Here is a 25,098-nt window from a genome sequence, read left to right as displayed (position 1 = left end):
GGTTGGTTGAATGTTACCTCTTTTTAAGAAATTTTACCTAAATAAATTGTATTAATGTGAAACTGATGAAAATTCATCAGCTCCTGGTTTAATATTGTAATTTTCTTGACACAAAATCTGTCACCATTCCATGATAAATATTCCTCAATTTTTTGTGTATTTTATGGAAAGCCAGCAAATATGTAATGTTGCAAAATGGTCTCTTTTGTAATAGAAAACGCATGAATCCAATCAAAAAATCTGCGAAAAAAGTTCACAGAAATTTAAGAAATTAGTCTAAAGGAACAATAAACAATAGACAAAAGGTCGTCACTTTTTCTTGTCACATCCTTCATCGTTCATCATCCCCATACTCGTGTCATTTTTCATTAAACGCCATCACAGACATTGAAAATGCCCCACACAACTAAGCCACGCATAGAAACCATAATATTAATCAAATTTCGGCTTCCATTTGTTACCACGTCTCATGCGCCAACATATTAGCGTGCTCGCGGCATCATCGTCAGCATAACCAACAACAACAAAAAAAACCGCTCATCTCAAGCACCAGCATCATTATTCTTCGAAATGACACACTTATTGCTTCATAGCTCGCGGGAGCATGATGCACGCACATGGTTCCCTCCAAATGTCTTTTTTTTTTGTTTGCTGCTAGAATCGTGTATGTTTTATGTTGGCTCCTGCCGTCCCAGCGCAGCCGCCACCAGAATTGGTCCGAAATAATTAATGATGCGAAAAGTGTGTCTTGCAGCTACTTCGTTTTTTTGCGGTTGCAAATTATAGGGTAAGGACGCTTGTGTCGCTTAAGATTTTCAAAGAAGTCCAAAAAAGTCACTTTACCCCAACCGAAAAATCAACATTTGGCGTCACCATCAAATCATGCCAAGTGTTCATAAATTTCCCAATAAAAGCGACTTTCATTACATTTATTAATCCACACTTCCGGAAGTCGCCGGAACTAACGGCACTTATGGGCGATAAAAGGATATCCCATCATCTTACGGAGGGGGGTAACGAAAGACAAAAACTTGACTCGATTCGACTCGCAGTCGAGGGTGGTGGAACAAATCCAGATGGATGCAGCTCGTCACTCAAAGTGACAGTTGATGAACTGTTGTGTGTCTGTGCGGTATTATTTACGAGGGTGTGTTCTGTGCAAATGTGGCAAATCCGTGACGAAAAGCAGGCTCGTCTTACTTGAGAGTTGTATGGGACGGCTAACATTAGCAGGGCGATTTACATGTTTGCATACTTTGTGAGCTGGATTTATGGATAGATTTGTTACAGTTTGAGCGTCGTCGTCAGAAGATGACAGTAGATGGACGTTACGGGATGTGATGGGATGCTTCTCGGAATGGAGTACTCTTCGTATGCTGATGAAGACTGAGGAAGAAATATATGTATTTTAACGCTAAGGGTGAATGATCCTTATCTGGAATATTTTAAATCTATTTTCAAAAATTTGCAGATTTAAATTTAAAATGATGGAAAGATTCTGAAGATCTGGCAACCCTTTCTATAGTTATGAGCACTTACGATAAATTGAAAAAAACCCTTTCTGGGCAAGTTCTTAATGAAGCATAATCTGCATAATTTTGAATTTGACCTCTTTACTTTTAAAAGCCAATCCTAACTTCAAGCTAAACTTTCACAAAATTCGATTATTTCTTCCCCCTTACATCCTAAAACTATAACCCAAGGATACGCTCCTCTACGCTACATTTATTTTCCGACCAGTTTTCACTCTTCATCACTTCCGGCCAACGTGGGGGGGCGGGGGAAGGAAATCGAAAGAGACTTTGCCCTGTCTTCCTCGGAACGGTAATGGCACACAACTTTTTCGCTTCGAGTCCGGAGAAGCAAGCAAAAAGATGATAAATTGGCTTTTATTCAAATTGTTTTATGTTTGAGGTTACTAAACCTCTTCAAAAAGTTCGCTTCTGGTGGGGGGAGGGGGGGTCGCTCACATCACATAAATGTATAATAACCCTAAGGATATTTATGTTCCGGAATCCTTGTGGGTGGTTGATGGTTGAGGGTTCAAGGAATTTTTTATGGTTTCCTTATGACGGATTCCACTTTGGTTGATGGCAGCAACGTTTTCGGGTGTCTATTCCTTTCATGAGTCAAACATTGTAGACTCCCGATGTGCCGGATGGACCGTTGAACTCCGGAACGAGGGGGTCGCGCAGGGAGTGCAAAATTGAATAATGACATCAATACACAAACGCCGCGAGGGTTGATTTCGTTACGCGTTCCGCGAATGTTGACTCTGGTCCTCGCTCTGCCAAGCAGCAGACTGTAGCAAATGGGTTCATCAAATATTCAAATGCGGGCCCGAGCGGCCAAGAGAGCTTGATGACGGGGATGTGGCGCACCGTGGGGTTCGCAGTTACTGTTGGACCAGAGGATGCTTTTGGATGCTGGAGTCTGAGGTGAGGTGACAATGTCATCACTGAATGTGGTAACCTTTGGGGCATGCAGGGACCAGGACTTTCTGATGGCCCGTATGAAGTATTTTGTTCGTTTGGAGACGGCAATTTAAGCAGACTGCAAAAAGGTTTACTTCATATATATGTTATGATTTTCAAGCCAAGGCTCAGTAACTCAGAACTGGGAATAATAACAAATCCAACAGAGTAGCTCTTCAACGCCATTTCCGATCGCTGCTATCTCCTCCGTTTCAGGGGTAAGGAAAGGAAACTTGGAAGTTGGAAAGCGTTCCACTTTTTTAAAAGGACAGGGGAAAATCTCCAAGTAAGTATAACTTCGAATTGAACGATTTCTGGGAAGCTTTAAAGTACCCTGGCTAGTAGAATAGTACGGAAAGGATGCATACCAGACTGGCACCGGAAGGAGCAAGCCCAATTTTCTTCGACCTCAAAACTGGCGCTCAACAGCTCCCATCGTGTCGAACAAATCCATCAGTTCCGTTCCGAAGGTTCTAGGGAGTGGGGCCTTGCATGACCCGGTGCCATCATCAACAAGTTTCGCTGTTGCTTCCAGTCAGTGTGGAGTGGGTAATTTTTTCCACTAATCGGTTGCATGAAAAACGATTTTGACACCCCACCCCCCGTAAAGTCGGTGGGGGTCTGGAAAGTTTATCGTGTTGTTTTTATAATTTCGAAAATTTGTTTCACAACACATACCCACAAACTTCAAATTAGGCTATCATGACGGACAACAACCGCTTTTTTTCGCCGGTGCAAATTGAACAAGTTGAACACACGAGATTGATCTCTCGGCAAACGGTGAAATTATATACCATTTTTAACTCTTTTTTTTTCGTGACCATGGAGAGGTGTCTAACGAACAAGAGGTCTCCCCTGAGGGAGGGCAGTGAAGTTTGCACCGCGTATCTTGGAGCAATTATCGCGCCACGATTCGTGCAAAACAAAAAATACCTTTCGCTTTCGAATCTCTTCCGGGCATCAATTGGCCGGTGGGACCCTTTGAATACCTCTTCGATTTTTTTAATTTAAAAAAATATTGATAATTAACCTTACTAATTTAAAAAAATCGAAACAAATATAAACAAAAAAGTATTTTTTCACAATTTTCCAAATTAAAAAAAACAGCCTCGAAAGGGTCCACCATGAATCACACCAGCATTGGGACCAGCCCGTTGATGGCGTTGAGGTGATATTGTTTTCGTGCAAACGTGTCAAAATCGCGCGCTAAATCGAGAGCTGTAATTTTCTGTCATCACGCAGTCGGTTACACCGCACGTGTAATTTGATACTGTGATGTTGTTGTTGTTGTTGTGTGCCCCGCGCGTTGATTTGGGAAAAGCCGTTTTGGTAATTGGACTCGCGTGAATGTTCAGCTGGATGAAAGCTAATTAGAAAAATTGTTATTGCGCTCAAATAGAGCAATTACAAATGGTTTGGGAGGAAACCGGAAAAGTGTAAATTGAATGTGAAGATCGCCAATATTTTTTGAAAATAATTTATCATCTAAGTAAAGTGGATCAAAAAATACATTAAGGTTGCTGAATAACTAAACTAACTTACTAAACCAAGTTCCAGTATTGGTTGCAATTTCATGTCAATTTCATTCAAAGAAATGTTTAAAAATTGTAGTGATAGTAGAAAAAAATATTGCTAATTTATTAAATATGGGATTCTCGCATTTCGCCGTAAGCCATTTCATCAAATTAAAAAAAATACACAAAACGAATTGGTAGGATAAATCAGTACTTAAAAAATTAAAAAAAAATATTTGTTTAGTAAATTTTTAAAAGTTTTTTTCATTTTTGAAATATTGATTTATTTAAAAATAATTTACTCCAAAATCGGCTGGTTTTCGCATTCATGCGAAAATGTTTTTTTTTTTAATTTAAATGCGAAAATTGTTTTATTAGTGTTGAAAAAAATAAAAATATTTTTTTTATTTGCATTTCTTCATTGAAAAAACGGGATAACCTTTTTATGATTTCTTTAAGAAACAAGATAAGAATTATTGTTATTGTAAGCAGTTTTTTTATTTCATAAACATTTTCTTCATAATTCTTAGATTATAAAGAGTTGTTTTTATTATTTTTTGACGTTCGCATTCGATTTTTTTTAATTGATGTTTCGATTTTTGTACTCTTTCAAAAAAACCTCGTGAAAATAAATGCTTTACAAGGTGAAACTGATTTTTTTTTAGCTTCCGCATAGTTTTTTTTTCAAATATGGGAAATTCTTGAAAAAAAAGTTTTATGAACAATTATCTCGTAAGTATTCGTTCGAACATACCGTCATCATACAAAAATGCTGAAATTAGTAGGACCCAATCTCACCCCCCAGACCCAATGTCACCCCTGATGACGGTACGTATCAATTTTACTTTCAAAACTTTTTTTCGTAAAATTTCGATAACTCGTGTTGTTTATAAGCAAGTATATCAAAAAACGGACCTCGGATTCGTGATCAGGGACAAAAGTTACTCCTTAGGACAAAGTTTCACGCAAATCGAAGAAGGGTCAGGGCAACTGCTGTGTGAGTTGGCGGAGAATTACCCATAATTTAGTTTAAACTTGAAATTAAAAAATCTTTTCAAAAGTTAAGTTTGATTTTTAAATTTTTAAATTATTTTTATTTAAATGATCAGAAAATTTCACAAAAGTTTAACGGTGCACATCAACCAGATCTTTCGCACCCAGATTTTTGTTACAGACATTTTAGTATCTTTTAAACTACGAGAACTATCGATAAATTTCTGGATCATGTCATTTTAAGGGAAATTTAATGTACTTTTTGAATCTACATTAACCCAGAAAGGTTTTTTTTTCCATTTAGAACAAATTTTTTCATTTTAAAATTTCGTGATTTTTCTAACTTTGCAAAGTAATTTTTTAGAGTGTAACAATGTTCTACAAAGTTGTAGAGCAGACCCCCTAAGCTACTATTTCCATAATGATTTTCCTTGGTTGCTGTGTACCCTTAATTTTTTTATTTTGAAGATCGGAAAAATAGTTTCCAAGATATGGTCATTTCAAAATTACAAGCTGATGTAGGCGACAATTAGAAAAAAACATTGCAATATTTTCAATGTTCGAGGGAGAAATGTGGAAATGTAGGAAATGTGTTCAGCTTTTCAAAACTATTTTTTTCACGGGGAGCTTCAAGATGTATTCTTAAAATCCAAAAAAAAGAAATCGAAATAAATACTTTACTATAAGGCCGTTGCAAATATTTTTCAAAGTTAATGTCGCCCCTCCCCCACCCCCCTTCAAAATCGGTCCGAAAAATCAGGTGGAAAATTTTTTTTTTCAAAAAGCTTAAATTTTTTAAATGAAATAGAAGTCTAGCCAACTGAAATCCATTAGAAATGCATTTTCCTGCGTTTAAAACCATATTTAGCATGTCTGTGATCGATCAAAAATATTTTTAATTTTTGTGAAATTCCAATGTACAGCACCGCAAAAAGTTTTTTTTTCGACGAAAAAAAAAATCTCTTCAATACTTGGATATTTTAAAAACTAATGATTGCAAAACAACTGGGCAGGTGTAAAATGCATTTTAAAACACTTTTTTCATTCAAATGTTAAGACTATGGTTTGTTATTTGAATTTTATACATTTTTTTTTTGCCCCCCCCCCCCTCGACCCCGACCAGAATCGAGGGACATAAACGTCAAAAAATATTTGCAACGGCCTAACCTGAAAATGAAAAAATTTATACAAAAAAATTAAAAGTATTTTTCGATTGCAAATTCAATTTTGCTTTAAAAAAACATTTGTAATAACAAAAATCAAAAAATTTCGATAATTTCTAAAAAACGTGCCTTTTCAAAAAATCATATCTTCTAAACCAGATTTTGCACCATCACGCACTATGGCTCAGATTTATTTTTCAGTCCCCTTAAACATATTTAAAAAAATCGAAAATTAAAGATACTTGTTTTGGGAATTTCACCTTTAGATATAAGGCTGTTAAAAAAATTATTTCAAGTTTTTGTCTCCCCCCTTCAAAATTTCAATGGAAATTTAAGTGCAATCAGCTGAAATCAATTTAAAATGCATTCCCCTGCGTTTAGAATCATTTTTAGCATGTTTGGGTTGATTTAAAAATCTTTTGAATTTTTGAAAATTTTCGATGTTTATTATCGCAAAAAGTTTTTTTTTCGCTAAAATTTTAGTTTTCGTCCAATCTTACATTATTTGAAAACTAATAATTGCAAAACAACTGAACTAGTGTAAAATGCATTTTAAAATACTTTTTCCATACAAATGTAAAAACTATGGATTGTTATTTATAAATTCATATTTTTTTTTTAATTTTTGCCCCCTTCCCCCTCAATCCCGGCAAGAGCCGAGAGATAGAAACTTTGAAAAATATTTGCATTAGCCTTATAAGTTAAGTAAAAAAAGCGGATTTTTTCCATGAATCTTTTTACCGAAAAATCCTATTCATAACCTACAACTTTGCCGAAACCACCAAATCGATCAGAAAATCCCTTCTCATGATACAGAAAATCATACATTAAGTTTCATCCAAGTCAAAAAATGAAAACTAAAAAATCACGAAAAAATGTGCGAAATCGTTCAGAACTACTCATTTTTAATACTTTATTAGTTCTTATAAAAATTTTAGCAAAATATTATTATTTTTTAAATGAAATGTTCGAAATATCTTGCAATAGATTATTTTAAAACATAATCATTTTGGAATTACCAAAAAAAGAACGATACCAAAGCCACCAAAAACTTGTTGAAAAAATTGAGATTTCTCGTTGAAAAGGAAAGGAAACTCCTAAACATCTTCGAAGACTCATTTTTTACAATCTCACCATTCGACTGGGTGGCCCAAAGTAAACAAAACAATGATAACAAATTGTGTATAAAAGCGATGCTTTTCAAGGATCGAGCATCAAATCGTGTAGCAAGATGGTGTCATCCAGAGGCTTCGTTCTGCTGCTAATCGGAGTTTTTACTTTGTAAGTTGAAACCTTTACTTGATGTACAATTGAGCTAAATTTCTGCTCTTCTATTGAAAGTTCTTCAAATGCTGCTCGGTACTATTCACCTTGCCAAGCAGAAAGTTATAGCAATACCTGGCCAGCACGTTGCATCGACGGGAACCACCAGTTTGGAGACGGATGGCTACTCGTGCAGCATCGCGTAGACGAAACCGGCAACTTTTACCGCAGCTGGACCGACTATAAGAGCGCATTCGGCCAGGGGGACAACTTTTGGGTAGGCTTGGACGCGATTCACAGAGCAGTTTCCTCTGGAACATACGAGCTGATCGTGGAGATGGTCGGCGAGTACGGTGAGTACCGCTTTGCCAGGTACTCCAACTTTTTGATTGGCAACGAAACCGAGAGCTACGCCCTGAAGGAGCTCGGCCAGTACAGTGGAACGGCTGGCGATGGCTTGGTGACGCACAAGGGGGCAGCCTTCTCGACGTTCGATCGCGATCGTGATCAAAACGCGAACCAGAACTGCGCCGTCGGGCTGAAGGGGGGTTGGTGGTTCACGCGTAGTTGCATGGACAGATCGGTTCAAAGTTGCAATCTCAACGGGAAGCTCGCCGAGCAGGGTGGGACGCTGTATTGGCGGGTTCGGAGAGGCAGCGAATCGTTGAAGTACGTGCGGATGATGATAAGGGAGGCTGAGTGAATCCTTTGGAAGCTGATGGTTGAATAAAGCCAACTTGTAATCAGAGCGACTTTGTTTGTTTTGAAAGAAGCTTGTCATTAGTGTGAAGTTGTGTTGAGACTTCAATGTGAGTATGTGAGACTTCCTGATAAGAAGTCGTTATATAACCTAGCTAAGTCATCTTCGCAGCATCAGTTCATTACCAAAAATGCATACTTTTGGAACGCTAACCTTGCTGCTGCTGGTCCTAATCGGAATTGCTTCTGCGCAGCAACTAATCGATAGTCGGTACGTTTAACGCAACTTATTTGCCGGAAACAGTTTTAAAGCAAATACAATTCTTTAGAATTGGTGAGGAGTCCGTAAGATCGTGCCGGGAAACTTCCGTGTCCGGCGTTGTGACCATCAAGCTGAACGAATCCGTTTCGTTCCAAGCCGTCTGCGTTCAACGGCATCGCCAGTTTGGCGATGGCTGGATGGTGATCCAGCAGCGAACTGATTTTATGCTATTCTACCAAAATTGGGCCGCTTATCGTGAAGGATTTGGATACTTTGACAGGAGCTTCTGGCTCGGGCTGGAGAAGGTCTACCAGGTCACCGCGAGAGCACCCCATGAGCTGATTGTTGAATATCAACCTGTTAGTGGTCCGCGGCTGTACTCACAAGCTGCCAGCTTTGTCATTGGTAGTGAGTCGGAAAAATATGCTCTGAAGGAGCTTGATAGCTATAGCGGAACTGCTCGTGACTGCATTACGGGGAGTAAAGGAGCGGAATTTTCAACATTTGACGAAGATAACAATATAAATGGGGATTCTAACTGTGCCGTTACATCCCAAGGAGCATGGTGGTACACGAGTGATTGGTACGTTTTGGGAGATTGTACTACTGGGTATCATCAATGACTTTCCTCTGCTTTCAGTTCCTTCGATCCAAATGGAATGTATTCAATGATGCCTGGACAAAAAGCCAAATGTCTTGATATAAATCTCCAGTATGTTAGAATTATGATTCGTGAAATTTCCTAGCATTACCCGTCGAGATTGCTGAAGTAAATAAAATGTAATATAGAGCAATTCCAGCCCAAAACAGTAATTTTTTGGGTACTTTTTTTTCGACCCTCTCCGATTTCAATGAAACTTTGTTGACATGTTATCCTAGGCATATATAAGCCATTTTTGTGTATATGGAGCCAGTTACACTCGATAATGCCATTTGAGAAGGGCGTAAGTGTTTTAAATATTTTTGTATTTCGTAATTTAAATATTGCTGTATCTCGAAGCCGTTGCATCGTATCAAAAAGTGGTCAAAGACAAACTTGTAGGAAATTTGACGGGCTTTCCGAAAAAAATACACTGAAAGAAAAAAACATTCCACTTTTATGAGATTTTTTGATATTTAAGTTTAAAAGTCAAATTTGAAGGTGAGCCCACGATTTTTTTTCGTTCAAATTTTTTGTGAAAATAGCCTAAAATGTGACAAAAATACTCACGAAAATGCAGGATGGAGCAACTAACCTAAAAAAATACAAAAATCATTTACTGAAACTGTTTTTTTGAAAAGTGCTCTAAACGTCAAAATTTTCAAAATCCGAGTACGGGAATCGATTCTCCAAACAATTTTAAATAAAAGTCTCCATATTGACCATTGTCCTAAGTTCAATCCTTGTGAAGTTACAGCGGTTTTAATAATAAAAATGTTGAAAAAATAGGTTTTTTAGTGGTTTTTGGCAATTTCTATATGACAGACTTGATTTTTCAGTCTCGAAAATATTTTTAACGGAAAGCTCGTCCAATTTCCCACAAGTTTGTCTCTGACCACATTTCAATTGGATGTAAGGGCTTACAGATATAAGCTAATTACATTGCTCATAACTGAAAACATAATATTTTTTCAGTGTAGTATAGTAACCTGGATAGTAAATTAGCTTATATCTGTAAGCCCATACATCCAATTGAAATGTGGTCAAAGACAAACTTATGGGAAATTGGACGAGCTTTCCGGTAAAAATATTTTCGAGACTGAAAAATCAAGTCTGTCATATAGAAATTGCCAAAAACCATCAAAAAACCTATTTTTTCAACATTTTTATTTTTAAAACCGCTGTAACTTCACAAGGATTGGACTTAGGACAATGGTCAATATGGAGACTTTTATGTAAAATTGTCTGGAGAATCGATTCCCGTACTCGGATTTTGAAAATTTTGACGTTTAGAGCACTTTTCAAAAAAACAGTTTCAGTAAATGATTTTTGTATTTTTTTAGGTGAGTTGCTCCATCCTGCATTTTTCGTGAGTCTTTTTGTAACATCTTAGGCTATTTTCACAAAAAAATTGAACGAAAAAAAATCGTGGGCTCACCTTCAAATTTGACTTTTAAACTTAAAAATCAAAAAATCTCATAAAAGTGGAATGTTTTTTTCTTTCAGTGTATTTTTTTCGGAAAGCCCGTCAAATTTCCTACAAGTTTGTCTTTGACCACTTTTTGATACGATGCAACGGCTTCGAGATACAGCAATATTTAAATTACGAAATACAAAAATATTTAAAACACTTACGCCCTTCTCAAATGTCATTATCGAGTGTAACTGGCTCCATATACACAAAAATGGCTTATATATGCCTAGGATAACATGTCTACAAAGTTTCATTGAAATCGGAGAGGGTCGGGTACAACCGATTCCCTATTTGACATGGAATTGCTCTATAGTAAAATATAGTTGAGCTGAACGTCCGAAATCGCTTGAAAAAAAAATCCAAGATCAAATTGTTCGCTTTACAGCATTGCCTTGGCGTTCGCGATTGCGAGATTCCTACTCGAAACTAGGTGTCCGAAGGCTTGCTTGTTGAGGCAATTGCAAACCTCTTTTTACACCTTAGCTTCCATCCACCCCGGGATTCGAACTGACGACCTTTGGATTGTGAGTCCAACTGCCTACCAGTGACTCCACCGAGACAGGACCCAGGGAGACGACTCCTACACCTGGATTGAGCTAACGACCGGGGCCAACATTTACTTCCCCGTCCGATGGAAGGCGTGATCAGACAAATGTCGTCTCGAAAAACAGCCCAACTCGGGTGAGAGGCAATCACGCTTACCACTACACCACTGGTCCCATTGTTTGAAGTATTGCCATTTAAGACTAGCATATTAGCCGATCACCCGTGAAAATTACTTTCAAACCCATCTTATCTGAAATTGTACATGTTTGATAATTAAGAACCAGAAAATGTTTTTGCCTTCTTCACTGCCTTTATGAAATAGAACTTTTCAATTACACCCTGGTTTACGCTCAGGCGTTACGCTTTTTGTTTGATTGATTTCTCGAAAGCAGTGTAATGTTTTTACATTCTGTTCAAAGCAATATGTAGATCTGCACAAGACGAATAAATTGCTTTAAAAGATTGCCAAAATGTTGCGTCGTTCCAGAAAAATCGACGAAATAAAAAGCGTAACACCTGAGCGCAAACCGGGGTTTTAGTGTAGATAGCTCGGGATTGGAAATCATTAAGTTAAATAAAGTCGTTTAAGGGTTACGATTAAAAAATGATTTAATCCGTTTCAACATAACCTCAAAATTTCCCCTTTTATGCGTAGGCGTTACGCTTTTTATTTGGCTGATTTCTTGAAAACAGTGTAACGTTTTTACATTCTTTTGAATGCAATTTGTAGATCTCTACAAGACGTATAAATTGCTTCAAGAAGATTGCAAAAACGTTGCGGCGTTCCAGAGAAAACGACTAAATACAAATCGCCTTAGAGCAGTTCTCTAAGATTTCGGTCATTTGTTTTTTTTTTGTATTTTCTAACCCGACTGAAACTTTTTTGGTGCCTTCGGTATACCCAAAGAACCCATTTTGCATCATTAGTTTGTCCATATAATTTTCCATACAAATTTGGCAGCTGTTCATACAAAAATGATGTATGAAAATTCAAAAATCTGTATCTTTTGATGGTATTTTTTGATCGATTTGGCGTCTTGGGCAAAGTTGTAGATATGGATATGAACCACACTGAAAAAAATGATGCACGGTAAAAAAAATGTGGTGATTTTAAATTTAATTTTTTGTCACTAAAACTTGATTTGCAAAAAAATACTATTTTTTATTTTTTTTATTTTTTGATATGTTTTAGAGGACATCAAATGCCAACTTTTCAGAAATTTCCAGGTTGTGCAAAAAATCTTTGACCGAGTTATGAATTTTTGAATCAATAATGATTTTTTCAAAAAATCGAAATACTGGTCGCAAAAATTTTTCAATTTCATTTTTCGATGTAAAATCAAATTTGCAATCAAAAAGTACTTTAGTGAAATTTTGATAAAGTGCACCGTTTTCAAGTTAAATCCATTTTTAGGTAACTTTTTTGAAAAAGTCGCAGTTTTTCAATTTTTTAAAATTAGTGCACATGTTTGCCCACTTTTGAAAAAAAAAAATTTTAAAAAGCTGAGAAAATTCTCTATATTTTGCTTTTTCGAACTTTGTTGATACGACCCTTAGTTGCTGAGATATTGCCATGCAAGTGTTTAAAAACAGGAAAATTGATGTTTTTTAAGTCTCAAACAAACAACTCACCATTTTCTAATGTCGATATCTCAACTACTAATGGTCCGATATTGTTTTCGAAAAGATCGGAAAATTTCACGAATGTTTCATACTTTAACATTGTAAATCGGACCATTAGTTGCTGAGATATCGACATTAGAAAAAAATGTTCGCAAAAAAGTTAAAAACCGCCATTTTCAAACTTTGGTCAGCCAAGACTAGTTTTGAAGATAATTGGACGTAGAATCGATTAGCAATTGGCATAGTCCATTTTTCTAATTAAAATGCTTTTCAGCGTTTATTGCGCAAATTAAAACCTGTTGCTTAATTTTCACATTGAGGGTCAATTTTAAATTGAGCTTTTATCTCTCCATCGTGTTCTTGACAAAATTTTACATAGATTTTCCAATTGGGTTTAATGTTTTATTTTTTGTTCACGAGTTATTGAATGTTGGTTCCAGAGATATCGCAGTTTGAAATTTTTTTAACATTTTTGCAAAAAAGGCGAAACTTTGGGCAATTTGGACGAAATTGAGATTCTTGTCTTTTTGGTTGTATCACCAGTCCCACCAAATTTGAGCTTGATCAGAAAACTTGCTTTGGGTCCATCCATAAACCAAGTGGACACTTTTTTGGAAATTTCAAAATGTTAAATGTTAGGGTCTTATGAAAGGCCCACGGTCCGGATTTAATATTTTTGCATGGTTTTTCTCAAGAATGTATCATCAATAAATAAATATCTTACAAAAAAATCGTATCAGTGTGAGCATTGTAACCTTTTTGATTATCTAATGACCTTAAAGTAAGCGATGCTCAACGATGCATCATTTGTGGTTCTGCGGTTAACCTTATCATGTCAATTTTTAGTTCACGAAATTGGTACAATTCCGCTATAAAATGCACCTAACTGTTCGGTACAGCGTCATAACCTCACAAAGGATGGCAGCCTTCAGTGTGTTCTCGTTGCTGGTGCTCCTGCTAGGCATTGCCACCGCACGGAATATCCTCGAGAACCAGTGGGATTCGTAAGTCTTCCAGTTGTTTCACGATCATACGTTCAAGAGTGTTGTTCTGAAGTAAAATGCACTTTTAGTGAACCTGTTGTCAAAATAGAATCGCCAGATTTCGCCATAACTTCGTGCAGTGAAACATCGAGTTCCGGACAAGTTTCGATGCGGATTGATGGTTTGGGAATCTTTGACGCGGTTTGCGTTCAACGTCACCGGCTGTTCGGTGACGGATGGGTCGTTATTCAACAGCGAGTTGATCGACACGAAGATTTCTACCGAAACTGGGCCCACTATCGGGCGGGATTTGGCCGGTTGGACAAGAACTTCTGGATGGGGCTGGAGAAGATGCATAGGTTGACTTCCGCAGACCCACACGAGCTGGTCGTAGAGATGGTTATGAATGGAGCGTACGAATACGCAAGGTATACCAGCTTTGGTGTTGGGAGTGAGATGGAAAAGTATACTTTGAAGAAGGTTGGAAACTACAGTGGAACGGCAATGGATGCACTGGCAGTCCATAAGGGTCGACCATTCACTACGTTTGACGAAGATAACGATTCTGATTTGATTAAGAGCTGTGCAATTAGTACTGCTGGAGGATGGTGGTTTGCAGATAACTGTTTGCAAGTTGTTATTAACAGTTAGTTTTCAAAGTTAAATTTAAATTTCTTCGCAGCTTATGTAACCTCAACAGAAATTACGATGGATATTTATCAAGAATGCAATGGAGAGCCGGCTATCAAATCAATTACTCAAGGATGATGATTCGACGGACAGCATTGTAGTTTTTTTAAGTCCATGCAAAGTTTATATCCATGAATCAAATAAAATTATGTTCATTACAAATACTCCCATGGAATCTACACTTTACCTCAATCGGTGTGATGAGTCCACGTTCCTCATATCATACCGTGTACCACTGTTTATCTTGGCCTCCAAACTCCGGTCGCCTGCAGTCAAACCCACAGCTGTCACACACTCCACGTGAAGCAAAACAACGCTACAAGGCGTCAACATGCCCCTCAACGACCCTCAACAGCTACCTCCAAAGGTTCGAAAAAAACGCTCCTCCAACAAGTAGCTCCCCATCGACCGAAGAAAAACAACACTCATCCTCCCAAACCGTAAATCATTTAACGACAATTAATGTTTGTTTAAAGTTTATTACTGGCTTGTCTAGCCTCCGTCCGCGTCCGAAAAAAAACTTTGCTACATACTAATTTCCCCCATCTCACAACTCCAACGCAAGTCTTCGTCGAAAGAAGAACTCATCGTTTTCAATTGCTTGTAAGGCCGGGCTCCGGACTCCGCGTTCTTGTTTGTTTGTTTTTCCCACTTCACGAGCGCTCTCCTCAAAGTGATTGAGAGGAGTTTCAAGCGAACCCAAAATTGCATCCCAGCCCGGTGTAACGGACTGCGGTGAGGGACTCTGCTGATGATGACGAGCTTGAACTCTTTGGAGGTGTTTCTACATGTGCGAGACACCTCAAGTGTCTTCGCGGAACAGGTCGATATGCAGTCGAGCTGTTACGAGCGGTTGAGGCCCTGAGGTGCATACCGTACTTCCGGGAGGTCTCGCTCGTCAATGCGGCGAAAGACGATCCACGCTTCTGTTGGATAGTTTGTCGAGCAATTCCACGACTGACGTCGAACATTTATTTTCCTCGTTTGTAACCGCCGTAATGATGATGCACTTTGGTGTACGACGACCACCGTCATCACGGGGTCGGTTCCGGGAACGCTGAACGCTGACGGGAGGAGGAAGTTCATCTCAAGTGACAAGTCGCACACAGTCGTTTTGGGGGGGAGGACAAAGTGATGGTCGGACAGAGTTTATTTATAAGTGTATCATTTCGGATGGGTTTCATCCAAGATGTGGAGTCTTTTTAGTTATGAGAGTAATTCTTCATGTATTGGATTACTTTATGATTCTTATTTGGAATCTCTTCAAAATTAAACTACAATAATGTCTTTCTAATCATCATTCTAGAGTACGTTATTTGTCCATAAATCCATTGCATTCTCGGTGCACTTCCATCGTAGTTGCTGTTCAGACTACATCCGCTGTAAATAAAATGAATTACACACCATTTTGTTACCAGTTAGACATAACTTACGAACAGGAGTTGACAAACCACCACCCTCCCGCCATCCGGATGGCACAGTTTTTATTTTCATCAAGATCGTTATCTTCATCAAACGTGGAGAATGCCCGTCCTCTCTGTACCGTCAGTGCATCCTTCGCAGTTCCACTATAGTTTCCAACCTCCTTCAGAACGTACTTTTCCGCCTCACTTCCAACAGCAAAGCTAGAATACCTTGCATATTTGTACTCGCCAAACACGTCAATCTCCACCGCCAGCTCGTGAGGATCCGCCGAAGTCAACCGGTGAACCCGCTCAAGTCCCATCCAGAAGTTCTTGTCCAACCGGCCAAATCCCGCCCGGTAGTGGGCCCAGTTTCGGTAGAAATCTTCACTTTGATCAACTCGTTGCTGAATCACCAGCCAGCCATCGCCAAACAGTCGATGGCGCTGCACGCAAACGGCTTCAAACGTTCCCAAACCATCAATCCGCAGCAAAACCTGACTGGAACTCGAGGTTTCGTTGCACGAGGTAATGACATCCCTTCCAGAAGCTGCACCAACAAGAATCGCCAGCAGCAGCAGAGGGACTGTTGAGGCTGTCATCTTGAGCGAACTGAATGATACTGAGTTCGGAGCAACAGTTGTGCATTTTGTGGCGAATTGTTATCGGTAGATCGCGCAGTGGTTTCCGTTCTCGTTTCGAATGTATTTCATAAGTGAAAAGAACCGATTGCAAACTACTGAGATATAATTGTATGGTTTCAATCCTGGAGTTCTTATGCGAGAATCAGTGTACTAATAGGCCATTTTTAGACAAAGTTTCCCACTTTTCCTTCAACGAAACCGACAATCACAGCAAAAAAAAATTTGTAATCCAGCTGCGTGTAAAAGGCTTGGGTGTAAAATGCATTTTGCATTATTTTTTGAAATTCTATGTAATATTACATCCCCAAACATGTAGCCCATCAGTATGGGAAACCTACACGGATAGAAATCTTGTAAGCAAATCCGAAAACACTGTGTTGTTGAATTTGACAACGTGGACATGTTTTCAAAATCGTCAACATTTTTTTCGATTTTGAAAAACAATGTTATCGATTTTGAAGACATTTCCAACGAAATCGAGAAAAATGTTGACGATTTTGGAAACCAAAAGGTCAAAAAGTCGATTTATGGTCATATTTTGGGTTTCCATGTAAAATTATCATTTAAACCCAAAATATGACTAAAAATCGATTTTTCGATACTTTGGGTCAATTCTGAGGTCAGATTCAGCCGGCAAAATTACATAGAAAAACATATATTTGAACAATTTTCGAAATTCGTTAGGGTGGTCCCATAAGGTTTTCCCTTGAAAATTATACTTTTTCAAATGAAGATATCTCGAGTTTAAAGAAAAACACCCCTGAGATTTTTTCAGCGTTTGTAGTGATGGATCTCAAATGGATCAAATGGATCAAATGCAACCTGGCGCTTAAAATTTGGCTTGCGCCTTTTCGAGATAATTAAGTTTTAAATTTGCATCTTTTTTACCTTAAAATCGCTGTATCTTTTGACCCTTAAGTCCAAATCAACTTGTCAAAAAAATAAAATGTTTGTTTTTTAGAGCTCTAAAAGTGCTCCGAATACCACTTTTCTGATTTCAACACTGATTTTTGAAGGTTTGCTAAGATGTTTTCTATAAATTTGATCGTAGAAGGCGTAGATTACGAGATAAAATTTTGGTGTCTTTGACAAAGTTGCTTGGATTGGCAAGCCTAACAACTTTCTAGAAGACAAAAAAATCCCAAAAATATTCCTGAAAAGTTAGATTTTCAAAATCACACTAATAGTGAACCACCCTAATTTCTAACCAAACCAAAAGTTGCCTCTTTCCATACGCAACAACATACATATACGATATACGAGATACGTAGGGGTACATTGGCTTTGATAGTCCAGTTTTCACAGCGGCGAGTTGGTCGTACGGGTTGGGGCGCGGACTTAGTAAGCTAGGTATATCTATCGCCGGTTTGATATTTTTTTAGGATTACAGATATTTTTCCTAGCGTCTTCCAGATGTAAATTTACACATTATTACAGGTAAAATTAAAGCTTTTTTCTGACATAAAAGATGTACTCCTTTTTAGATGAAATTTTACCATGTTTTTTTTACTGTGTATTGCAAGTTTCTGCTCGAGCCTAGGAGTCCGAAGGCTTGAATGGGGAGGGCACCCAAACCTTTTTCTACTCCAAGGAACCTTCCACCCAGGGTTCGAGCTGACGACCTTTGGATTGCGAGTCCAACCGCCCGGAGCAGGCTTGGTTTGGTGTGTTGTTTGTCTTTATAGCAGGGAGAGGACTCCCACACCTGGATTGACTTAACGGCCTAACAACAACCAAGGCCGGGACCGACGTTTTACTTCCTCATCCGACAGAAGGCCTAGTTAAATAGTCTCAAAATAATCAAGCAAACTCATAGGTTTAAGTGGAATGGAATTCTGGATGATCACCAGAGCATAATTTTTTACCACACTCAATTTACAAGTGCCAACAGAGCAAAACAGAAATGAGAAATCTTTGTGTAAGTGAAAGGAATACAGAAACATTTTTAATTGCGTATACGACTGTTTAAAAATAACTTATCGATGTCATAACTATAACAACTCCACTAAATCTCTATTTTTATGCTTCAATATCACGCACCATCATTCTGGTATAGATATAATCCCTGTCATTTACATGATTTTTGCAACTTTTGTTATACCACCAAGCTCCAAACGAAGAGAGAGCACAGCTTTTAAATAAATTGGGGCCATTATCAACGTCGAAAGTCGAGAATCCATAACCCTTATTGACATTCAAAAATTCCGTTGCACTTCCATTGTATCTGCCCAGCACTTTGATCGCATATTTCTCGTACTCACTGTCGATTTCGAAACGTTCGTACCGCCCAAAGCTGTACTCTCCTCCATATTTGACCAATTCAACTACCAACTCGTGTGGAGTTGTTTTTGTTAGCTGATAAATGTTTTCCAACTCTGCCCAAAACATCGCGTCTACAGATCCAAACCCTCCGCGATACTTTTCCCAGCTCTTCATTAGAATTTCTGCAGATCCTAAACGCTGCTGCGGTGACCCTGAATGCAAGCCGTCTCGAACAGTCGCGAACTGTTCAGCTTGACGATGACTTTTCCGGTATACGAAGTTTCACGGCATGATCTAATGTATCCAGCTGGTTTGTCAATTTTATCCAGTATCACTGGGGGTGTAGCATCGCTTGAAGTTTAAAGAAACTAGTTAATGAGCGAAAATTTAAAGCAGACTTGTAACTTACCTAAGTTCGACAACGTTTTTGGTCACAGCAGTGCTCACTACAAGTAGAAACAATCCAACCACACTTAGTACGGTCATTTTGAGAGTGTTAACAGCTTTCGGATCACGCATCTGTTTTTATATGCAGTTCTTATCAACTTAACAGTTTCTTTTAACTAACTGTGGTGAGGTTTGTTGTTTTCTTTTTCACTACCGAAGCGATCAAAACTGGAGCACAATCGTAACCCTGAAGCTGAGCTTGAATTTCTTTCTTAGTAATTTATAGATTTTTAAAGCGTTTTGTCATATTTTATTCCTTTGAATGCTCTTTTACTCTCTGGTCTTTCGAATCATCATCCTGGAATATCTTAATGGATACGGAATATACGAATGCCACAAAATTCTTGATTCATATCTGTTATAAATCGCGTTAAGATTGCTTCCACTGCAAATAAAAAATACATTTCAATTCATTATCCAGAAGTAATTTGGCTCCACTTACCGACAACTGCTCATAAACCACCACGCTGATTCCGTTTGGATTGCGCAATGTTCGTCTTCATTAGAATCGTTATCTTCGTCGAATGTAGAAAATGCTTGCCCTCGGTGCTTCGATAGTCCATCGAAATCTGTTGACCCCCTGGATGACCCGCTGTAGTTTCCTACCTCTTTCAAAGCATACCTTTCCATTTCACTTCCAATACTAAACTCTGAATACCTCCCGTAGTAGTACTTCCCCTCCCTGTCAACAACCTCCACCGCGAGCTCGTGTGGTGCAGCAGCCGTGAGATCGTGAAGATTTTCCAACCCCATCCAGAACCCTTTGCTCAGCGTTCCGAATCCCGCCCGGTAGTCCGCCCAGTTGCGGTAGAAATCTTCGTTCCGATCGACTCGTTGCTGAATGACGAGCCAGCCGTCGCCGAACAGCCGGTGACGCTGCACGCAGAGTGCGTCAAATCCGTAGTTGCCTGTCTGAAGTGATACTTGGCCAGAGTAGGAGGTTTCGCTGCAAGATCGAACCGTACCTTTGGGTCGCTTGAACATTGCTGGAGTTTCACTGCTTTGGAGAAAGATGGGGCTTAGGAAATTCGGTTCAAACGGCTCAACAAACAAACTTACGGATTCCATTGGCTCTCCAGGATGTCCCTGGCAGCAGCAGTGGTCACGAAAATCACCAGCAGCTTGAGCACTCTTGAGGCGTTCATCTTTGGCGAACTTATGACTTTGTTCCATGGAGCAGCTGCTCATTTTATAGCAAACGTTATCACGTAACGATGAACTTACGTATTGTTTTTTTTTGTTTATTCACTTATCTCTTTAAATTTAAATAGGAAATTACGTGATTCGAAGAATATGTCGCAATTCATAAACAAAAACCGAACATTTTTTTCTAATCGTTTTATTCAAAAATAGATGTTGAGGTACTTTTCCAAAATGTTTACCACTTCTTAAATTGCACACTATTTTCTAAATCTGGCGTTATTACCGTTTGTCATTCTTACAGAGGAAAAGTATAGTATTTGCTTTTGCAAAAGTGATCTGCGCCAAATTTTCAAAGATTCGAAAAAATAAAGACCTTGTCAACATTGGTCAAAATTTTCCCATAGTTTCAGAAGAAATTTATAAAATACTGTAATACCAAAATATTACCAAAATGTGGTATTCTGACTAAGAAAATTTTCTACCATTCATAGCCTTTTCTTTAAAGGTTAGGGGAAATATACCCATTTTAATCACTCTAAGCCGTTCGACCAATTCTCATCACTTTTGCTGTTTTCCGCTATTAAATCAACATTTTCAGATGTTTCAACAATGGAGAGTTGCTTGCTCACTTTTATTTGAGCTATTTATTACTTTGGAACAGTCAAAAACACTTTATGAAAGCTGAAATTCATGATCAAAGTGCTGATAGGCCGATAATAGAAATAGGCTGAGAAAGGGCATAGTTCCCCTATATAAAAAAAATCTGGTTGGAAATTTTCAATTTTCAATGAAAGCATTCGCTTTGAGATATCATTTTAGCGCAAAATTAATTCCCTTGTCAAAATTGGTCAAAATTTTTCCATAGGAATTTGGATAAAATACTGATACCAAAAAAAAAATCTGGTTTCCGATCTTTGAAAAATTCTACTATTTTGCAATATCAAAATTGGCATGATACCAAATTTTGCTCTTACATAATCTTTAAGACAAGTTTTTACAGGGTTCAGGAATACCAAACTGTTTAGGTTACATCCACTGAAAATATTTCCGATTGAACATATGGTTCAAGACGTTGTAGGTCAGAACTAGGGTTAGTGAATTTTCACGATTTCGCGGACAGCGTGAAATTTGTGAAATTCCACATTTTCCGTGAAATCCCGTGAAATTTAAGGATTTTCTGAAATCAACGCATCAAAAATATATATATTTATTTTTTCCACAAAGTTTTATATGTAAATTTGATCAGTTTTCATTTGTAAAGCGTGATATTTACTTTTTGAACTCTTGAGTTGAACTCTAAGATTTAAAAGGAACATTAACTTAAATTAATGCTATAAATACTTAATTGAAGTGAAAATTAAATAAAAACATACTTTTACATCAGAAAAGTCAGATTGCAACCTTTAGGCTTAGCAAATTTGATTAAATGTTTTTGTCTACCTTTCCTTTAAAAAATAATCCCTAATTCGAAATTTTCATTGAAAAAACATGAGTGATTCTAAACGTAGTATTTTGAGCTCAACTCTTTGAATTAAATTTGACACTTTTAGGATTTTTTAAAAACATTTAGGTGTGGAACTATAGATTAGAATTACTCGTACTCGGATTCCACATGCTATATCCAGTAACAGCACCTACGAGGGTCACCAGCAGCTTGAGCACTCTTGAGACTTGAGCTTCAGGGCAACAATTTGTTTGGGCAAACTGTTATCGGTTGATCCCTTTGCTGTTTCGCGTGGGATACAGTGAATAGCGTGTTATCAGAACTTGTAGCTTCTCTTATGCATAAAATTGCTTCGAAAACGTTATGTTGCTTACAAATTTGGAACATTTTTTTCTTACGGATGTAAACAAACTTTGGTTCTCTCTAGGAGTACATAATTTTTACAAATTAATGACTTCACACACTGCAACCAATAAAACTCATGCTTAGTAATGTTTTATGAATGGTCTAATAACTTTTTTTGTGAAAACATCAGTTAAACTCAGGTGTTCCACAATTGTGGGAGGCACAATAACATCCCACAATCATGGAACAGGCAATTTGGAGGCAGTGTTTTGCTGCTCTGGATAGAATAGTCTTGAAATGCAGTTTTTTGTTCAAAAAGTACTACTTTCACTAGTGAAATAGCAAGAGAATGTCCAAATAAAGGTCCAAAAAATAGCGGGATCGACAGAAGAGTTGCATTTTGCATCCTATTGACAAATTACCACAAAAGTGTTCCGAATTTGTGGGTGTTCCGAATATGTGGGATGACTGCAGATACTTTTTGCTTCAACTTTAAAATTTTCATTGCTTGAATTTCGATTTTTCGAGCTACATTGGCTTTGATCGACCTGTTTTCACAGCGGCGAGTTGGCCGTGCGGGTTGGGGCGCGGACTTAGTAAGCTAGATTTAACTATCGCCAGTTTGATATTTTTTTGGGATTACAGTTATTTTTCCCTAGCGTCTGCCAGATGTAAATTTACACATTATAAGTGGTAAAATTAAAGCTTTTTTCTGACATAAAAGATGTACCCCTTTTTAGATGTAATTTTACCATGATTTTTTTTACTGTGTTATTTGGATCGAAACTTGGCCGGAACTTGATGTATCGTTGCAAGTTACGACAGGTGGGGAACAGCAAAAATCTCTGTGTTGAAAATCTTGATTGATATCCAAAGCTTAAACTTTCGGATTCCACATGCTATATCCAGTAACAGCACCTACGAGGGTCACCAGCAGCTTGAGCACTCTTGAGACTTGAGCTTCAGGGCAACAATTTGTTTGGGCAAACTGTTATCGGTTGATCCCTTTGCTGTTTCGCGTGGGATACAGTGAATAGCGTGTTATCAGAACTTGTAGCTTCTCTTATGCATAAAATTGCTTCGAAAACGTTATGTTGCTTACAGAAGATGAATAAAATGACCCAAGTTGAAAAATCCGACTAGTTTAATGTGAATACTCAAGCAACATTCATAACCCCCAAAAATCTTTTCCTATTCCGCCAAGTATATTAATCCACTAGCCGTCAGCTTCCCCCCTAAAAATGCCATCTCAATTGGGGTTCGCTGGACCAAAAATATGCCCTTTCATCGCGCTCTATGTTCATTGTTCCGATTTAATCAGACCACTTGGGGGGAGCCATCACTACTCCAGCAGCCTTGCTTTCTTCTCCCTCCTAGCGGAGCGAGAGTTGGGGCAAGAATTAATTGCCTTCATTCTTCACGACGCAGCGAAGAACCAGATTGGCCCCCTTTCCGATGAAGATGTGCTGGTGGCCCCACATTAAGGGGGCGGATCGACCCTGGAGGGGGGGTTGGTTGAAGTGGCCGAATTTGTTTTCCTTTCGTCAGTCATAAATCATACACGCATCTGTCCAAACTGTGTAAGCTAGTCGAGGCAGCGTGAAAGGGAAGATGTTATCAGTGCGTTGTCCAAACAGGCTCCCCGAATCCGGTCCCAGCTGGAGGAGCGAATCTTTGCGGTTCGCCGCAGCTTCTGGGAATTTTCTTGGAAAACACTTGTCCGACGGATGTTCTGGGGGGGATTGAGGAGGGGAGTTATGAAAAATTGTTTCTTTGTGCGCCACGTAACGTCTTCAAGGATCCCGGAGTCCTCCGGAGGGCATTCCGGACCGGTTTACCGCAAGAAATTTATCACCTGTTCACGAATCTTGGGGAAGGAGTCAACCCCGGAAAACACTTTTGATAGAAGAAGGCATCATCTGGATGCGATGCTCCGGAAGAGTCCGGAGCAAAAAAGCTTTAATCTAATCTCGGTGTCCGGACGTGGTGGGAAACTCCGGCATCGCTTCATAACTCATTCGGGCCGGCAAGTGTGGACAATTTATTACTGATTCGAGATTAATGACCACCTTTCTCCCTTCTCCAGCCATGTGCCAGCAGCACACAATGTGAACGCTTTTCACGCCATTCTTTCCGGTGGACCATCTGTGTGACCCCCTTAAGCCGAAAGTCCTCAAAATAAAAGAACTTTCCGTCTTATTTATTGACTTTGTTAAGGTAAATGATTTACGGCCAATTACCCGGGGTTCGAATTGTACCCGCTTGGGAACTCCCAGGGGGGGAAAACACTTCATTTCACCTTCGAGTTGTCTATAAATTTTCACCCAGCAAACTCCAAATGGTCTTCTTTGTGCAGATCACGGCGTGATTTATTTCTGCCAAAGTGTGGCGGCAAGCGCACTCATTTAGGTGTCAGACGTGTCGTGTCCGAGAGTTGAGTTGCGACTCTCGCCAATTGCCCGGGTCGTTAAGATAATGGCGTTTGATTGTGCTGAACCGTGTGGCACGACCGCGGCTTGACGGTTTCCAGGGTGTGGGGGGACCCCGGAAGCAGCCAGAGGTCGAAAGTTGTGGGTGGCGAGAAATTGCTGGAATTGCTGGCAAAGATTGGTTGGGAAATGGGAGTCTTTTTGACTAGTTCTACAAAAGCTCTAAAAGATAGCAACAGCATACACGAAGAAAAATCTATTCCCAAAATCGTGCACAGCGTTCATAAAATTCGAAACCAAGAACAAAGTGTTCAAAATTTAGTAACGTTTTGCCTTCCTCACCGAGAATCCTGCTCTCAAAATGAACTTTTTACATAAAGCTCATAGACTCACCTTCACGTATACCTATCGACTCAGAATCGAACACTGAACAATCACAGATCAAAATATTCCTGTAAATTTACATTATTTATCATGTGAGCAGTTCTCAACGAAATCGGTCTTTGTTTAAATTCTAATTTTTGTATTTTTTTTTTAATCCGGTTGAAACTTTTATGGTGCTTTCGGTATGCCCAAAAAGCCATTTTGCATCATTAATTTGTCCACTAATCCATACAAATTTGGTAGCTGTCCATACAAAAATGATGTACACCCAGA

The 25,098-nt window shown here is 38.6% G+C and overlaps 6 protein-coding genes across 10 annotated transcripts in view; 4 read left to right on the top strand and 2 right to left on the bottom strand.

Moving 5' to 3' along the window:
* Nucleotides 1-25,098, top strand: part of LOC120419379 (netrin receptor unc-5-like) — a 434,660-nt gene that overhangs the window by 250,165 nt on the left and 159,397 nt on the right. The gene's annotated exons all lie outside the window — the stretch shown is intronic.
* LOC128093052 (ryncolin-4-like) lies at nucleotides 7,321-8,155 on the top strand. Its single transcript, XM_052708540.1, has 2 exons — nucleotides 7,321-7,425; nucleotides 7,486-8,155. Exons 1-2 carry the CDS (start codon nucleotides 7,376-7,378, stop codon nucleotides 8,108-8,110), a joined length of 675 nt encoding a protein of 224 aa, XP_052564500.1. The 5' UTR covers nucleotides 7,321-7,375; the 3' UTR covers nucleotides 8,111-8,155.
* Nucleotides 8,158-10,790, top strand: LOC120419374 (ficolin-1-like). 2 transcript variants are annotated; one of them, XM_039582045.2, is made up of 3 exons: nucleotides 8,174-8,377; nucleotides 8,436-8,951; nucleotides 9,009-10,790. In XM_039582045.2, exons 1-3 carry the CDS (start codon nucleotides 8,298-8,300, stop codon nucleotides 9,112-9,114), a joined length of 702 nt encoding a protein of 233 aa, XP_039437979.1. In that variant the 5' UTR covers nucleotides 8,174-8,297; the 3' UTR covers nucleotides 9,115-10,790. The 2 variants fall into 2 exon arrangements, with proteins under 2 accessions (XP_039437980.1, XP_039437979.1); XM_039582046.2 differs by having other exon boundaries at nucleotides 8,158-8,377; nucleotides 8,436-9,042.
* LOC120419367 (ficolin-3-like) lies at nucleotides 13,570-14,488 on the top strand. Its single transcript, XM_039582036.2, has 2 exons — nucleotides 13,570-13,655; nucleotides 13,724-14,488. The coding sequence occupies exons 1-2, from the start codon at nucleotides 13,570-13,572 to the stop codon at nucleotides 14,283-14,285; spliced, it is 648 nt and encodes a 215-aa protein (XP_039437970.2). The 3' UTR covers nucleotides 14,286-14,488.
* LOC120419375 (fibrinogen-like protein A) lies at nucleotides 15,454-16,394 on the bottom strand. Its single transcript, XM_039582047.2, has 2 exons — nucleotides 15,758-16,394; nucleotides 15,454-15,704 (listed from the first exon to the last, which is right to left on the bottom strand). Exons 1-2 carry the CDS (start codon nucleotides 16,327-16,329, stop codon nucleotides 15,599-15,601), a joined length of 678 nt encoding a protein of 225 aa, XP_039437981.1. The 5' UTR covers nucleotides 16,330-16,394; the 3' UTR covers nucleotides 15,454-15,598.
* Nucleotides 19,308-20,267, bottom strand: LOC120419373 (ficolin-2-like). 3 transcript variants are annotated; one of them, XM_039582042.2, is made up of 3 exons: nucleotides 20,140-20,267; nucleotides 19,523-20,077; nucleotides 19,308-19,465 (listed from the first exon to the last, which is right to left on the bottom strand). In XM_039582042.2, the coding sequence occupies exons 1-3, from the start codon at nucleotides 20,223-20,225 to the stop codon at nucleotides 19,351-19,353; spliced, it is 756 nt and encodes a 251-aa protein (XP_039437976.1). In that variant the 5' UTR covers nucleotides 20,226-20,267; the 3' UTR covers nucleotides 19,308-19,350. The 3 variants fall into 3 exon arrangements, with proteins under 3 accessions (XP_039437976.1, XP_039437975.1, XP_039437978.1); XM_039582041.2 differs by having other exon boundaries at nucleotides 19,523-20,080; nucleotides 20,140-20,248; XM_039582044.2 differs by lacking the exon at nucleotides 19,308-19,465 and having other exon boundaries at nucleotides 19,519-20,077.

Source organism: Culex pipiens, chromosome 2 (assembly GCF_016801865.2).
Source record: "Culex pipiens pallens isolate TS chromosome 2, TS_CPP_V2, whole genome shotgun sequence".
Lineage (NCBI taxonomy): Eukaryota > Metazoa > Arthropoda > Insecta > Diptera > Culicidae > Culex > Culex pipiens.
The sequence above is the reverse complement of the archived record's forward strand: the minus strand, read 5'-3'. Positions and strand labels throughout refer to the sequence as shown.